This window comes from Excalfactoria chinensis, chromosome 1 (assembly GCF_039878825.1).
Source record: "Excalfactoria chinensis isolate bCotChi1 chromosome 1, bCotChi1.hap2, whole genome shotgun sequence".
In the NCBI taxonomy this organism is placed as follows: Eukaryota; Metazoa; Chordata; class Aves; order Galliformes; family Phasianidae; genus Excalfactoria; species Excalfactoria chinensis.
The window spans coordinates 168,684,921-168,701,465 of record NC_092825.1 but is presented as its reverse complement, the minus strand read 5'-3'; the positions used below and the strand labels follow the sequence as shown (position 1 = coordinate 168,701,465).

The following is a 16,545-nucleotide window of genomic DNA, read 5'->3' as shown; positions in this document are numbered from 1 at the left end:
CAGTTTTGGACGTGGGTAGAGAATGTGTTTCTTGGTAAACTGAGTAACAAGTAGGAAACTTCTCTCTGCAGTTAGGATGAGAGAAGCTCTTGGTTGTTGTTGTGTTTTTTTTTCTTCTAGAAATGTGATAAAAGTGAACTGTAGTTTAGTTGTCCTCATTAATGAAGTTAGATTTAATTACAAATTTTCATGGGTTACAAGAGTGTATAATTGCATGGAGTGAAAGCTTAATTAAATATCTCAGCTAATTAGGAGACTGTGTGAAGCTGCAATTAAAATTGGGGTGCCAAATACTGTTTACTTCTGAAATCAAATTATTTTGTGATACAAAAGTAAATATGAAAGTCAAGAGAGAAATTATTTTCAGAATGGGGTTGAAAAACGTTTGACTGACACTTGTGGCTGTGCTCCCTTTTCTGTTTTATGGCAACATTACTAAGCAATATCTAACATATTATAAGCAATATCTAACATATATAATATCTGAAAGATAAAGATTGTTTTGTTTTGTTTTTTAAGGGAAAAGCCCACCACATTCTGTAAGTAGCATTTCACTTGCATTGCTTTCTGTCGAAGAGCAAAAATTGTGGCTTTAGCTTTTGTGATTTATGGTACGGTAAGATCAAGAGAGTCTGGATGTTGGCCAGTAATGCTTTTACTTCATAGTAGAATTGCCTTATCTAGATTTTGATTTTGATCTTTTTTATTATTATTTTTTAAATTTGAAAAGTGTGCTGCTATTGGAATAATCAAAGCTATTTCTTCCAGCTGCATTTTAAAGTATTTTGTTAGGTCTGAACTAGTTCAGTAACAGAGTTTCTAAACAGCTGACAATATCGCAGCCGTGCCCAGCAGTATTTTTTGGCTTAATGTTTGTCATACGGTCTCTTAGTGAAGTCTGTTATTTAAAATATCAAAGTATTTTCCTGTGGGTTTTAGTTTAAAAATTCTTAATAAATAAGAGAGATTTGTAGTGATGATCTGTAAAACTCTGTTCTGATTCCTAATTGCAGTTGATGGCCGCCTTTCCTGTAGTCTGTGAAGGCCAGACTTGAAAATATTCCGTGATCACTTTGTGAAACAAGCTGCAGTGCCACTAGGGGACAGCAGGAGATAATAGTATATGAAGCACACCTATAACCATTTTTTGTTCCCCCAAATTGTTTTTCTAAATATAAGTTGTATAGCATGAAAGTAGCAGATACAGGGAAGTTTGTCTTTCAGTCATGTTTACACTGATGAGTTCAAAAGATGCTGAAATGTCTATTCTGCCTTTCCATTCGTGCATAAATATCTTGCATTTTGGCTGTACTCATCCTGGCATGTCTCAATAATTAATTACCTTCTCCCCTCTGTTTCTTTCCTTCAGAGGAGACTATAGAATCTGTTTCTTGAGTATAATGATTCTCTCTGTTGGGAGCCTTTTTTATAATGACATGAATGCTGGAATGTAAAACAGAATAAATCTTTGGTCTACATTTTTAATCTTTATTATATCTAGAGCTTTATATGAGTTTGACCCAAGCTCTGATTTCTCATAGTTGTGGTATTTAATCCTGGTAAGGGGGTAGGTTTGCTAAGTGCTTAAAATGATTTAGGGAAGTCACTGTGGGTTGTAATGTTTTTTTGACGTTGTTAAGCATAATATGTGGATGCATATGGGCACATATATTTTGTCTAGCCATACATATGCTGTTTGCCTTTTGGTAAACAATATTTTGAAAATTGGAAAGCAAAAAGTCTCACTTCCCAAAGTGCGATACTCTATTACCTGCTGTTGTGTGCTGACTGGTATTATGATCAAAGCCAAGAAGTATGAGTGAAGTCTTAGAGAGTTAGCCTCTCCCATGCTGTGTGTATACTCAAGAATGCATGCTAACCTCATATTCAACAAGGCCAGGGGCAAGTTCCTGCCCCTGAGACAAGACAATCCCAAGCACAGATACAGGTTGGGTAGAGAATGGTTTGAGAGCTGCCCTGAGGAGAAAAATGTGGGGATGTCAGTTGATGTCAGTTGACTCAACATAGCCATCAGTGTGTGCTTGCAGCCCAGAAGGCCGATTGTATCCTGGGCTACATCAAGAGAAGTGTGACCAGCAGATTGAGGGAGGTGATTCTGCCCCTACTTTGCTCTTGTGAGACCCCAGCTGGAGCACTGCGTCCAGTTCTGGAGCCCCCAACACAAAAAGGACATGGAGCTGTTGTAGTGGGTCCAGAGGAGGGCCACAAAGGTGATCAGAGGGCTGGAGCACCTCCCCTATGGGGACAGACTGAGAGAGCTGGGGCTGTTCAGCCAGGAGAAGAGAAGGATCTGAAGATATAGCAGCCTTCCAGTACCTGAAGGTGGCCTACAGGAAAGCTGGGGAGGGACTTTTTATAAGGGCAGGTAGAAACATGATGAGGGGAAATGGCTTTTAACTGGAAGAGGGTAGATTTAGACTAGATGTTAGGAAAAGATTCTTTACTGTGACGGTGGTGATGCACTGGAATAAGCTGACCAGAGAAGTTGTGAATACCTCTTCCCTGGAAGCACTTAAGACCAGGCTGGATTGGGCTATGGGTAACCTGGTCTAGAGGGAGGTGCCCCTGTATATAGTAGGAGGGGCTTTGGAACTAGATGATCTTAAAGGTCCCTTCCAACCCAAACCCTGCTATGAATTCAATTTATGATAACACCAGCAGAGTACAGATTAACACCAGCAGAGTACAGATGGTGAGTTACTGCCTTTTCTTGTCTATTGTTTTTTTTGACTGTACTGAAAAGAGTGACAAATGTCCAGTATGGCTAAATGGAGGGGAATACAGCTCTGTGACATAAATAAAACCGGGCTGCATGGTTCTCAGAACTTGTTACTAGGTATGAGGGCTGTTCTGGAAGGAAGTGTTGCCTCTCACTTTTACTGTGTTGGCTAATGACATCAGAAGTAGATGCTGGTGGTGTGGCAGCAGAGGTTGAACCTTCCCAACAACACTGCATTGAATTTTGTTGCTGTGGCAGTGGGACAGACTGACAAAATGGTGGCTGACAAGAAACTGCATATGAAGCAAAGGTGTGGAATTGAATTACTCCATGTGTAAAAAATGACACCCATTGACATTCATCAATGCTTGCTTAATGTTTATGGAGACCAAACAGAGGCTGTGAGCACAGTGTGGCAGTAGGTGGTGTGTTTCAGCAGTGGTGACAGTGGCAGTGAGGTCACCTCTGTTGGTGCAGATTTTGATGAGTGCAGCATTCAGGCTCCTATTCAGTTGGGCTCTTATGCTCAATTAAAGAAAAATACCTATTCTGAAAAGAGACTGTCAGTCATGTAGATAGGACAGAAATTCTGATATTAGTGTATTTGTTTACAGTGCTGTTTCTCTCTTGAAAAAAAACCAACCCTGAATAACATTACCGCAATAGGGAAGAAACTCATTGTATGGAAGATATGATGAACATTAGATAAAACTCTTCTTGCTCTTGGGCTTGAAGAATAAAGTTTTATTTTTTTGTTCTGAAGCTTAAAGATTTCACCAATCCTCTTTGTGTGAGAAGGCCCGGAAGGTAGCATAAAAAGTTTTACCTGCATTGAGCCCATTACAAGACCTAAAGCTGTTATTTTGTTTGAGAAATGTTTTAAAATGGCAGCTTATATAATCAGATTTAATAGTTGAATTTTAAAACAGAACTATGAATTACTGTGTTTCTGTGGAAGGCCTTAGGGGATAAATATGGATATTAGTTCCTCTTTGTTGAAGAGCAGCATGTGGGTTAACAGTTTTATTCATATGAGTATCAGGTTGAAATAGGTCTTCTCAGAATAAAACTCTGTTTTGACATTTTTGGATTTTTTTGGTAGATGTCTTATATTGTTGCAGCGCAGGTGAACATACATGCTAGTGAAATGCTCTTTCCTTCACTGCTGCAGCTATTTTATCAAGGAACTTGGAATAATTTAAGAACAAGTTCTGTGGTAGAAATAGTAAAACTTGACTCATTTCACTTTTTTTTTGTAGTCCTTATTATGTGAAGTGTGATTGTTAGGTTTCTAGCTAACCTACTGAAAATGCAGGTTAGGAATAGGCATGGTGATCTTCTCCAGGTCCGTCAGGGCGCTGGTCTCCTTGCTGCCATGAGTTTTACTGTTACTGCTCTTGGGTTTTGTTTGAGTTTGGAAAAAAAGATATTCACAGCGGTAAATTATTTAATAAGTAAGATTAAACTCATAAATTTACTTAATGTCTTTGCAGATTTAGATTTGTCGTCAAACTAATACCAGGCTGTTAAGTCCTGTATAAATACTAACAAGATACTGCCTGGTTATAAAGCCCAGCTAGAAAATCTTTTTGAAATCAGTCAAATTTAGAATTGCAGTCTGTTAATGTGATTCAAATGTGAAGCTTTTTTCTGAGGGCCTGGCCACAAGCTCAGAACCTACTGACAAACCCTTTGGATTTCAAACCATACACATTAGTTTCCTCCCCGAGATGGCACAGTGGTACAATAGGAGATGTTATTGAAAACCACTTTGAATGCAATAATGTTTGTTAGGTATGGATCATATATTGTTAAGAAAACTGTAGTTGTGCTTCACTTGGGTCCTCATGAGATAATATGCAGCAAAGTTTTAATTGTTAAACTTACCTTTCCGGTTTTCTTTCTTTTCATAAATTTTATGAGACCTTACCTCCTTGCAGGCACGTAGTTGTGCCGTCATGTGAAAGCTAATTGAGAAGGAGATAAGATCCATTGTTTAAGACTATGCAGTATTGGCTAATTATAAGTAGAGAGAAATTGTTAGAAAATTACCAAGTGCACCATTTCCCTAGCAAAGAAACAGAAAGAATTGTAGAAGAAATATGGTTTCATACCGTAAGTAAATAAAATCAAGAGGAAAGATTGTGTCATGGTGGATTAACTGCCTTAAACTTTTGCTAAAGATCATTTTGAGCTATTAGTTAGCATTAGATATGAAGCAATGGCAACCACTCATTGACAAGAGAATGAGGGAGAACACCTTTTGTGGAGGGCAAATTGGCAATCAGTTGTTGTTAGTCTTATACTGTCTTCTAACCTGTATTCAGTATAAGTATCTCATGCCTACCCTTTGCTTTATAGTGCTAATGATCATTTGTCACTGCTTCCATGTCAAGATAGAGTTGCAAAGAAGCTGCTTGTCTTTTAATAAGTACTGAAAGTGTCTAATGAATAAATAGGAGAGAAATGAACTAGAAGTATGTGAATATATTTTTTTCAAAGTATTTTTTGCAAAAAAGATTCAGTTTTCTATAGAATTTGAATGAATAGCATATGGTATACTAAGGGACTGTTAAATGCAAATCACAATGCAAAGGTTAAACCCTGAATTGTTTGGTTGATCACTTGAAAACATGATGACTAATATAGTCAATTAGTAAAGAGCTGGGAAAATTGGTTTACTTTGGGGTAAACTTACTTTTTCCAGTACAATTTATGGGTGTACTTAGCAAATAATAAATCATTGAATTAATTCATCTTTTAAGACAGATGTTTGGTTTTGGTGATAGCGTGAAGACTGCAGTCAGCAGGATTGGGGATAAATCCTAGTTATGTTCTACTCTGTAGAAGTGATCCTTGTGCTGAAGAGCTGCTGTAGCTGAGGCCAGCTCTTTGCTGTCGTCTGTAGGGTCTCAAAAGCAGCTATCCTATACATCTTCTCACTTGGAGATTATCTTTAGGATCCTAATTTTCTCAATACATTAAAAACTTGTTCTTTTCAAGAAACAAGATAAAACTCTGCCCAAGGAAGACTTCTTTTTATAGGCTTGCATTTTTTTTTTTTTTGGTAACTCAACAGCTATGTGAGAGAATAAACTGATACAGACTTTTCTAGATTGTACTTCAGATCGTTTGTTTTTCAGCTTAGTCAATTCAGTAATTATTCCATTTTCATGTTTGACTCTGAAGAACAGCATTCATATTAAACCATCTATTTTAAATAATTAAACTGCATTCCCAATGGGAATGACTAATGGGCAAATTATGGGCAAAAATGGGAATGACTATGGGCAAAGACCATTCCTAAAGTATGTTTGAAATATTGGCATCTGAAAGAGTTGATGTTCCCAGAGTAGGTAAGGAAAAGGATTACACTGCATTGATAGTTACTGGAAGTCTTTAAGTCTCCTTAAATCCTTGACTTCATCTTTGAAAAATTATTTAATTTTCCTTTTTTATTGGTTCTTCTTCTCAGTAGTTGCCAAAAGATGAAACAGTATCGGTTTGGAAACCTCTATTCTTTGTCTCTTTTTGTGTGATGGTACAACAGTAAAGAAACAATTTTCTCGATATAAAGGCTACACAAAACTTGGCATTAAACATTAAAAATACCATTGTCCATAGATTCAGATTTAATGTATGTTTTCTTTTTCTGAATAATGTAAATGTGCCTTAAGAATTACGTCTCTTGATCTTGCACTTCTGAAAGGATAACTGACACAGCATATAAAATGTTTAGCACTAACAACACAAGAAGTCAGCTTGAAGGTTCATGTGATCCTTCTTGATGTTTTGAGAATGACCTCGAGGGTACTGAGAAAAAGGTATAAAAGAAAAACTGAGATAGAATAACATCTCCTGGTCTGTATCCTTCTAGAGTTTGGGTCGGTGGCTTTCAGAGAGGATATCTGTTTTCATTGGCCTGTGATGGGTATTTCTTACATGATTTATATGGCATTGGCATTTCATAGCGTGTTGTACTAAAGCAGAAATTTTAGAATGCTACAAGATAAGAAATGCAAGAAACAAGGAATTATACAAACCACTTCTTTCCATTCACTATATTGGAGTACTCTACAAAGACTGTCCTACCTAGGTGTATACATACATTAAGACTTTTGTTGCCTTGATGAAAGTGTTCCTCTTATATCAAGAGATTAGACAGGTATCCTGGTCATTCTCATAGGTCTTTTGTGAATCCTTTCCTGTCATAGCATCGGTTTTGATGGAACTGGCAAAAGGGTGTGTGTTGCTCTGTATTCTGAGTTGACGACACTAGTATTGGTAGCGATATCATTGTGCCTTTCTGTCTAATACAAGCTTTGGGTAGATAAAAGTGACTCTTTTTCTCATATTTTTAATGGTGCTTTAAGTTCTCTGTGATGAATAATAAGCTGTCTTTGAATTGCTATTATCAGTTTTTACCATAAAATGCAAAGTATTCTGAGGTTCAATAGCTTTCCAGGATCTGTTGCATGTTCAGACAGAGGCAGCATCTGATTTGTGCCTGCACTGTTGATATAGTGTCTGGAGTTTGGTTGGGTTAAAATAAATAGAGCTTTCTTACAAAGTGGACTTGGTCTAAACATGCAAGTCGTTCCCAGCCGTAACTACTCGTTATATAAAGGACCTAAGACTTCATGGAAAGTTTTGTCAGTAGTCTGCTATGCTATTGGTAAAGACAGTTATTTTCCTTAGGGCAAATGTATTATTTGCTTTGAACTCTTGGAAAAGACTGCAAGCAGATAAATTTACATTAGATTTTTAAAGTCTATTAAAAGAATAAAAATAATTTCAGAATATCTATTATCTGTATTATATTTTATATTTTATGAGAATTTATATATATATAAATGATACATTATTTATTTATTTATTTTACTGTATCTCTGTCTTATCCTTGATACCAAAACAGTATCATTTTGGTGACGAAGTCCAAATGTCTTAGTGTTTATTTTGTTATTCTTGGTATCCTTTGTTATTCTTACCATTCAAAACAGACAAAATCCCATGAACTGTTACTGTGACAGCCTGTGGCAGAGGCCCCTCATCCATCTTGTGTCAGTTTGATTTCCATGTCAAATACCAAAACCTAGAATATATGGGTTAAATTTTCATGATGAAAAATCTTCATGAAAACTTGTTAAAGGCAGGATATTGTTTAAAATCATCTTCCGTTCCCAAACCCGTTGTGTGTTGTAGCGCTGAGCAGGAAAAAAAAAACAAAAGTCACCCAAGAACATCTTGTTTTGATGTTTCAAATTCATCAAAGGAAAGCAGAGCTGTAATAAAAGCTGTCAGACTGTTTTAACTGCAGATTTTGTTGCTGCTTGCATTGCTTACTATGCTGTGACAGATAGCGTTTATAGTTTCCAAACAGTTTTGTGGATCTGTTTTTGCCAAGTGATAACTGTTTGTACTTTTGGAGAAACATGGGCTCCATATATTCCATCTGAAATGATTTTTCAGCTAATGCTGTCACTGTCGTTTGTTTGATGTTAGGATGTGTTTTGCACTCTTTGGCCTCCAATAAGCTGTCTGAATCCATCACTCCCTTACATCGCATTTCTTTTCCCTTTTCTATGCACAAGGACTGGGCTGGTGATTTCTTCTGTCACTGGAATTTTTCTTGGAAAGTTATGTGACTCACCTTGTCACAGTCTTGTTCTCTGTGCTTTCTGACTCAAAGACAAACTAGTAACGTCTCCCACTCTTCTGCTGACAGTTGGCGTGTTCTGTATAATATCCTTTTCCTTGATGGTGTTGATGGTAGGTGTGTGGCTGGAATAGATGATTTTGGAGGCCTTTTCCAACCTTGGTGATTCTGTGATTTTCTTGATGGAGAATGCAGTTGGAGTTGAGTCCAAACAGGAAAAGGCAATGGAGTAAGAGTAACTTTTCATCCAGAAAACAGAAAAGATGAACCAGTTATGTTCAAGCTGGCTAAAAAATTTAATCAGCAAGACAAATAGAAATGGAGTGGGCACCAAACTTCTGTTTAGTTAGTAAACAAACTATGACATTAAAAAGAAATTGAAAAATATTACTGTAATTTGTTTCATATAAATAGACTACTGATAATCGTAGCCATTTGCAGGCTTATCATCTGCTTTTGCATAGGGACTTGCCTCTCAGCGCCTCTGTCTGTTTAGAACTGTTCTACACAGTAACAGGCTGTGGCTCATAAGTGGGTCCATTTCTGTGCTTTTATTACAGTAATTCCTCTGTGATCTTTTAGAAAAGTAGTCTTCATTCAACATGGAAATAGAAGTGGTCCTCTGAGTTCAAAGCACTTAATGCTTTTCTGATGTTTACATTCTTACAGTTGTGCAAAGGAGAATTGGGTGGTACCAAGGGTTAACATTTTCCTGTTGGTAGAGGATGAATACAAGTAGCAGATCTGGTAATATTTGATCAAGTGTCACCATGGAAATACTTCCAGTCTAGGAAAGAACAGGATCCTCTGCTCCTAATCCATGTCTTAGACCCAGACATAAAGAACTCAAGCTGTAATTTTGAAACCACTTGGAGATAGTGACAAGTCACTTAACTAGTTTGGCTTTTCCCTTTTTGGAGTGAAGGTGATTGTCTGCTCTTTGGGCTACTAGTAAGGAAGCAAATGTAATTCTCACAAGTTGAAAACAATATATGTATTTTTTTCTTCCTTTGGATTAGATACAAAGAAGGTGGTGAAGCTTTGTTGTTCCTGCTGCCCTCAGAAGAAAAAGGCATGGTAGAACAGCTGGCGCAGAGGAAAGTACCGGTCAATGAAATAAAGTAAGTGACTGATGGCTCGTCTGTTAGCCTTTCCCCAGGTATGCTGTGTTATGAGTATGGCGACAGTGGTGAAGTCAAATGCTTGATTTGCTTGGGATTGGACAAACTTGTTTTTGGTACTATCGAAGAAGAAAATACCTTGAGAGGTTACCGATTGCACCCCTTTTGCTGAAGATGGGATCAGCCACACAAATTACTTACAGTGAATGCCTGTCTAATTTGCCAGTGAATCACAGTTTCCCAAAGCGATCTCATCTATACTCAGCAGTTCCTGTCAGTAAGGCTTTTTCCTCAAGTGTCTGATAAGTCTTACAGTAAACGTATATGAAATATTTCTTTAATCCTTTGCCAAGAACTTATGGAAAATGACATTTTCATACTCTCTGCAGCTACTTTTCATGTAACTGAGCATTATCGCACTATCTCTCTCCTTTTCTTTTGCAGATTAAATCATTACAATTTCTTTAATCTTGCCTTGTGATGTTTTTCAGACCTTTTATCATTCTTATTTCTCTTTGCTGGTGCTTCTTTACTGCTGAGGTATTTCTCCAGTTGGTCGAGGCCTTTCCCAGTCAGTTACCTGATGAACAGGATTTTTTTTTAAAGCATTACTAAATGGTCGTTTCAGAGTATTATTATAGTTCAGAGAATATACTAATGAGGACCTGCAGGGATCTATGCTCTGTGCTTTCTGTACTGATGAAAACTGACTTTGAAAGAGCTGGAGGGGGGAGAGAAGGGGAAAGCAAAACAAACAAACAAGAAGCTTATTTCCAATATCTGTTAAATACAACGTAATGCACTTGTAGGAAAGACAAAAGCCTTAACTGTAAAAATAATAAATAAAACACAACAAGAAAAAGATGATTTCTTCCTTAGCAGTGCTGTGTTCTTTGTGGCTGTCAGCTCACTGATGAATCAGAAGGCAGAACAGAATGAGAAGGAAATGTAGGAGAAGTGAAATAAAAGCAGCAAATACGCCCTGAGCTGGACTCCCTTTTGAATACTTATATAGATGGGGTTACCCCACGTCAAAAATGATTGAATAAATCAAGAGAAAGATGGATGAGAGGTAGGAAATAAATTCCATACCAGTAGATAAGAACAGTTAGAACTGTTCTATTTTTGGAAAGGTATGACTTGAAGGTGAGAGTACCTGAGACTGAAATGTAATCAGCTGTATGCAGAGAATGTTGGTGCAATAATTGTTTTTGAGAATGAAACAAGATAGGGTGAAACTTCAGTGGTTTTTAATACCTTGGTACTTAAGCCTTCAGGTTTGCTTAAAATTAACTTGTACTGTATTCTCTGAATTCTAATGTAACTATTGGAGGTACAAAATCACTGCTGCTTTTACTGTTAGATGGGATTTTTTACAGTTTACATACATGTTTATGTCAAATTATTTGAATTAAGAAATGCAAGTGGCCACAGTTTAGGGTTTATCATTAGACTTTATTGAGTGAGACTTTCTTAATTTAGCTTTTTTATTGTACATTTAATAATGGGGTGCATTAAGGTAAGCTAGAATAATGAATGTAGTCAATTGCAGGTTGTTACAATAGTGACTTAACAAACTTCAATTTGTTTTTGTAAATGAAGAGGAAGGCGTTGTCAGCTGTTGTGGAGGTGGTAGGCAAAAGCTTGAACTGCTAATCACAGAATACTGTGATTTCTACTGAATCTTACTCTTCTGAGTGCGCCAACACTCAGCTTCACAAGGCTGCAGGCTATGAGAAGCACTTTGCTGATTGTTATCCGTAGTTATTGTCATTTCTAATATCAAAGTTAAGTATAATCTAAACACGTGGTGCCTGGACACAGGTTGTCACAGCCTGGACACAGGCTGCGTGGAAAAACATGCACATGGCAGTTTGCAGATTTAAAGTTTGAAGGTGAACTCTTTCAGTTTTAGTGGTTGCAAACTGTCCTTGCAAACGTTACTTCTGTCTAACAGACTGACCGCAGAGCAGCCAACGAAACACAGCTTTTCTGGGCAGATGTGGTTATCAGTGCTGTGTAGAATATGCACAGATCTCAAACGTTAGACATCTTTGATAGGACTGTAAAAACAAAGTGAAGCAGCTCCTAAATTCTCATTGCTCCTGAAGGTTTCTTTTGCACTGCTGTTCATTAAAAAAAAATAAGTGAATTTGGACAACATTGGTAAACAAAAGGTCTTCACATCTGGTGTTTTCCTTTAAGCATTGTAGCACCTTAGAAGGACCAGCTGTATAACCACCACAGCAGTCTAAGGGAATGTTTTCCTGCAAACAGTTGTTAGTATTTCTTCATTTTGTTTATGTCAGGCTGTTAAAAGTTACATAATTTGTAGAATTCATGGGATGGAACTTTCATTTTCCTACATACCTGTTTAAAAGGCGAGAGGCTTTTTGCCTGACTTTGACTTTCATATCCAAGCTCCCTGTAGGACCTGTTGTAGTAAATCGTTCTTTTGTTATCACTGCGAGCTGCAAATTTACAGTTAGTGCTTTTGATGGCACGTTATTTCATTGTTCAAGCACAGCAGGAGAAACTGTAAAATGTACAATAATAAATGGAGTAATATTCAAATAAGGCAGAAAGCTGCTCCGAAAGTATTAAATGTTACAGACATTTTGTAGTCAGTCTATAACTTTAAAGATGTGAACTGAAATGATTTTTGATAGTACCTTGAGATTGCTTAGTTGAGTGTAATTTTGTTGACTAGATAAAAGCTGCTTCTGAAGGAGTTATCCTTGCTACATTTGTCTCTCTGGAAATTTTACCCAAGGAAGTGCAGATCTGTAGATATCCAGTGCGAAATATTGCACTTTACTTTACTTTACCTTTACTTTTGTGTCTCACAGTGGAGAGTGCTTGGATACCGATCCTATATAATGGTATCTCTAATACTCGGGAATCCATTAAAACTTGCTGCCTCCTTTAAACCATCGGCACTCTATGAATATCCATTTGTGTCAGTACCCCCACCTGTACGCGCTGTGCTGTGTGAGGCTGGCAGCTCTGTGCAGCTGCTCACTGTCCCAGCTCTTCCTCCCCTCTCTGCAGCTTGGAGGTAGCCCTTGCTGCATAGGAAGCCAGCTTCCACACTGAGAGCATGGAGCAAAAATTGCTGCTGCTTGGAAGCTGGATGAAATACTGGGATTATATAGTGAAATAAAACCAAACCCTCTGAAGTTTACTTTTTAAACATTACTAATACATGTGCATTAAAGATTAAAATCTGCGAGCCAGGCTTTTCTAACAAAATAGCAATATGGTCTTTGCATTGGTTGCCTTAGAGGCATCCTTATGTGAGCATTCCCTCTGGAGGATTCAGCGTTGGATGAATTACCATCTAAATGCCCAGATGCTGTTTCTGGGAGTCCTTAAATTTAAAATAAATAAAAGTAAGAGAAAGAAGCGTTAGTAATATATTTGACTTACTCTGTACAGTCTTGCAAGTTTAGACCTTTATTTTTCTCATGCCATGTTTTTCTTAATTTAGCCAGCAGCTTTCCTCCATGATTTATTGCGTACTGCTGAAATGAAGCTTCTCTGCCCATTTCCTGAGACATCCTTTCTCTAAAAGGGATGTTTTATCAGCTGGTTCACACAGTTAGATAGAGTCATAGAATGGTTTGGGTTGGAAGGGAGCTTTAAGATCTAGTTCCAGCCCCCTTCTATAGGCAGGGACACCTCCCTCTAGACCAGGCTGTTTCAGTTTCAAAGGTGTGTTGCTTTTTAATACGCATGTTACATGTTTGAAAGAATATTTATTTATTTATTTTTGTAAATAAATCAATACAAATTTTCTAGACAGAAGTTACATTAAAAGAAGGAAAGTGCAGATGTTTCTGTGGGTGAGAAACCGCTGAGGCCTGTTGTGTTGTGTCTGTGCTGACAGCATGTTCATCAGTCAAGCTACGCGCAGCTGTGTCTAAAGCAGAGCACTTCCAGCCCAGTAAGTGGGAAAGGGAAAGCATCGTGTTAGGGAATCATTTGGCAGCATGGTGTTTTTGGTGGTAATTTAATTGTTTTGCTTAAAGTGCACTTTGTGGAAGATAGAGAAGACAGGGTATCTACTTAGAGCAGAGCTTGTATCCCCGTGTTAAAAATGAAAGAAAGAAGAGGAAAACAATGAGTGTTGACCAGAAAACTCACCAAGCACTGTCAGATATGGTCATAAGACGGAACTAGCTGAAATCATGTGCACAGTCAGGAGTGGCTGTTTGGCCATTTATGCAGCTGCTGGGCAAAACTGCAGTTCTAGAAAGCTATATTACTCTTTAATTATAAATTGAGTGCATACACAGAGTAAGAGAAGAAAGAAGCAGCGTAGTTAAAATGACAGACAGTGTCATAAATTCCTCTCCTTTTGGTAGTGGATTCTAGCTCGCTCATTCTTCTTGCTCAGGCAAGCTCATACATCTTAATTTAAGTGTTTGGATTTATTAGATTTGTCTCCCCGCATAGTTACATGCCTATAATTATTGTAAGGAGTTTTATTTGTTTGGAATGTGATAGCACACAAACTCATTAAAACCAAACTCTGCTGACTGGCTTTCATATTTTTGGAATCCCAGCACAAGAGAAAGGCAGCAGTGGTTGATCCTCTTGATTCAGTGCTGGAGAGAAGAGTGTCCAGAGTTATGACTTAAATATTCAGGATTGCAAATGGACTCATTCATTAATTAACAAATGCGTAACTACAGAATGTGCCCGGGGCACCGTGCACTGTGTTAACATTGCTTAGATTGACACTACAATATATTGCCTTTTAACTTAAGCAAAAATCAGTGTGCATCAACACATTCTTACCGCCTGCCTAAGAGCCCCAGTGCCATATTGTATCCTGAAAGTAATGGATCATGTTCTTATGATTGACAAATCCTTGTAGAAAATGATGAGTAGTAGCGGGCCCAGGTGGGAATTGGATCTTGGTCTGCATTTTGACTTCAGCATTGTGTCAGTAGCAGCTCCACAGCTGGTTTTGCCTTACTTCAGATTTCATGCAGCTCAGACATGTCCGGTGTGTGGGCTGCATGCATCCTGGCCCAGCCCATCCTGCCGCCATCCTCAGCTGTTGTTGTGCCGGTTCTTCTCAGTGTGGAGCCCAGCCTGGCCATGGACACATACCCAAACATTGGTGTGTGATTGGCAATGGAGGCTGAAAGCAGGGCACACAGAGGGCACAGTGCAGTTCTAACTGAAGTTATGGTAGGCAATTGGTGCCCACGATGCAGGCAGTGTTTCCCTGGTTTCTGGGGCTGTGAGATTGCTGGATGTTTTTCCAACATCAAGAGAGGACATTTGCTATTTCTTTCATATACTTAAAGCCAGTTATAGTATGAAGGATAATCAAATTGATTAGTCATGTTTTGCTTCTAAGCTGTGTCGGCTATTGTGTGTTTACTTGTTTTCTTTGGGTGATTACAAATTGATTTTTCAGTATCAAATGCAGAAAAAGTGCTGGTCTAAATTCGTTTTTAGCCTCCTTTGAAGATGAGCACTGTGCTTACCTGCCCCATCTTGTAGATCTTTATCTCTCAATGAGTTGTCTGGAATAGATGTGATGGTGTCCCCAACTGATCTTTCTTGCTATTGTCAAGTTTCTTTTGACCCTGTAGGTTTATTTAAGTGCCTGTTAACCCATGATTTCTGGTTCTGGCAAGAGCTTGGGCTGTGCTGTAACTGCTGGTGGCTGTGTGATGGCACCTGCTGCTTTGAGCAAAGACAAGGAGGGCAAATATTTTAAGTGCATGTGATCTCTTAGTAATTTTCCTGTAACTTCCCAGTAATTCAGTGTGTTTCTGGGATTATTAATGGTGTTAATTTTAAGGTTTATTGTTGATTATTCTTGTGCTCTCTCTTTTATTATACCTCATTTTGTGCTTGTATTCCCTTACCCCAGGGTACTTGTGCTGGTTTTTATACTTGTATTCACTTGAATTTTTCCTTTTGAGTTTCATGTCATTGTGAACCCCTTGATTTCATTGTGAACCCCTTGATTTCAGCTTTTTTACTCTTGCTGTATTTTGTCTGCATCAAGGTGGTGTATTTTGCACTTATACCTTCTAATGGAATTCAGTATCACTTAAGCCACTGCTTTTGTTTTGCTCTTCCATTTTTCCTTTCTTAGGATCATGAATGTTGTCACTGTTACCTTCTCATTCTTGTTCGATAGAGCAAAATCTCTGTTTCCTTTTCCTGTTATAGGTGTTTTGTGTGTATCCCATCTGCACTGCATTTCAAAGACTCGTTGGTCAGTTTGTGTCTCACTGAGTTTTTCATGTCTCTTGATTTCTGTCTTAGGTTTTACATGTTCAGAGTGAGTTATGTTCTGTGCTCTGACTGGGCTTTTGCTATTGGATCTTCAATAGAAGCTGCAGCTGAACAGTTCTTACATCCACTGCAGTCTTCTGCTGTCTGTTTCTGACAGACATAGGAGATATGTATAGCAAAGGAATAAAGCTTTGATGTCTTAAATTATTGCTTGGTAGTGCTTCCCAGCCCAATATTTAATGGTTTTTTTTCCATGTTTCACAGTCATAATAGTTGTTGTTACCAAAGAAATTACTGTGAGATGTTCCTTCCCTAACATTGTAATCACAGCCATGTTTTTTAGACTGATATATGTGAAAAAAATCTGATTTTGATTCTTGGTTTCCTTAAGTAAAAGCTGTGTTTTGCTGTACAGCGTGGGATGATGTTGCTCACAGTGGCAAGGTTTATTGTGAGAAATATAACGACTGTGGTAGAGCACCTTGCTTGACATTTGCTTGAGAGGTACCCTGCTGCCATGTTTGGTAGCTTGTATGATACGGTGAGGTGGCAATAACAGGTCACAAGCTGGGAAAAGACAAGTAAACGTCTGGGCAAATAACCTTGGGACAGGAAAAAATATCAGTTGAATAAATGTAAAAAGTCCTGAGTTTATGAAAAGACTTGTTTAACTCCTTACCAGCTCTGTTGTCATTTTCTGTAATATAGTAGCTGTTCTCTAATCTCTCGATTGATATCTTGAGGTTTTAAATCTCTTTAAT

The 16,545-nt window shown here is 38.0% G+C and overlaps 1 protein-coding gene across 1 annotated transcript in view; it reads left to right on the top strand.

The window, feature by feature from the left end:
• The window catches only part of DDX10 (DEAD-box helicase 10), a 152,904-nt gene that overhangs the window by 16,787 nt on the left and 119,572 nt on the right, over positions 1-16,545 (top strand). Inside the window, exon 10 of the mRNA XM_072336499.1 lies at positions 9,416-9,517. Within this exon, the coding sequence (XP_072192600.1) occupies positions 9,416-9,517 (102 nt within the window). The remainder of the gene's footprint in view (positions 1-9,415; positions 9,518-16,545) is intronic.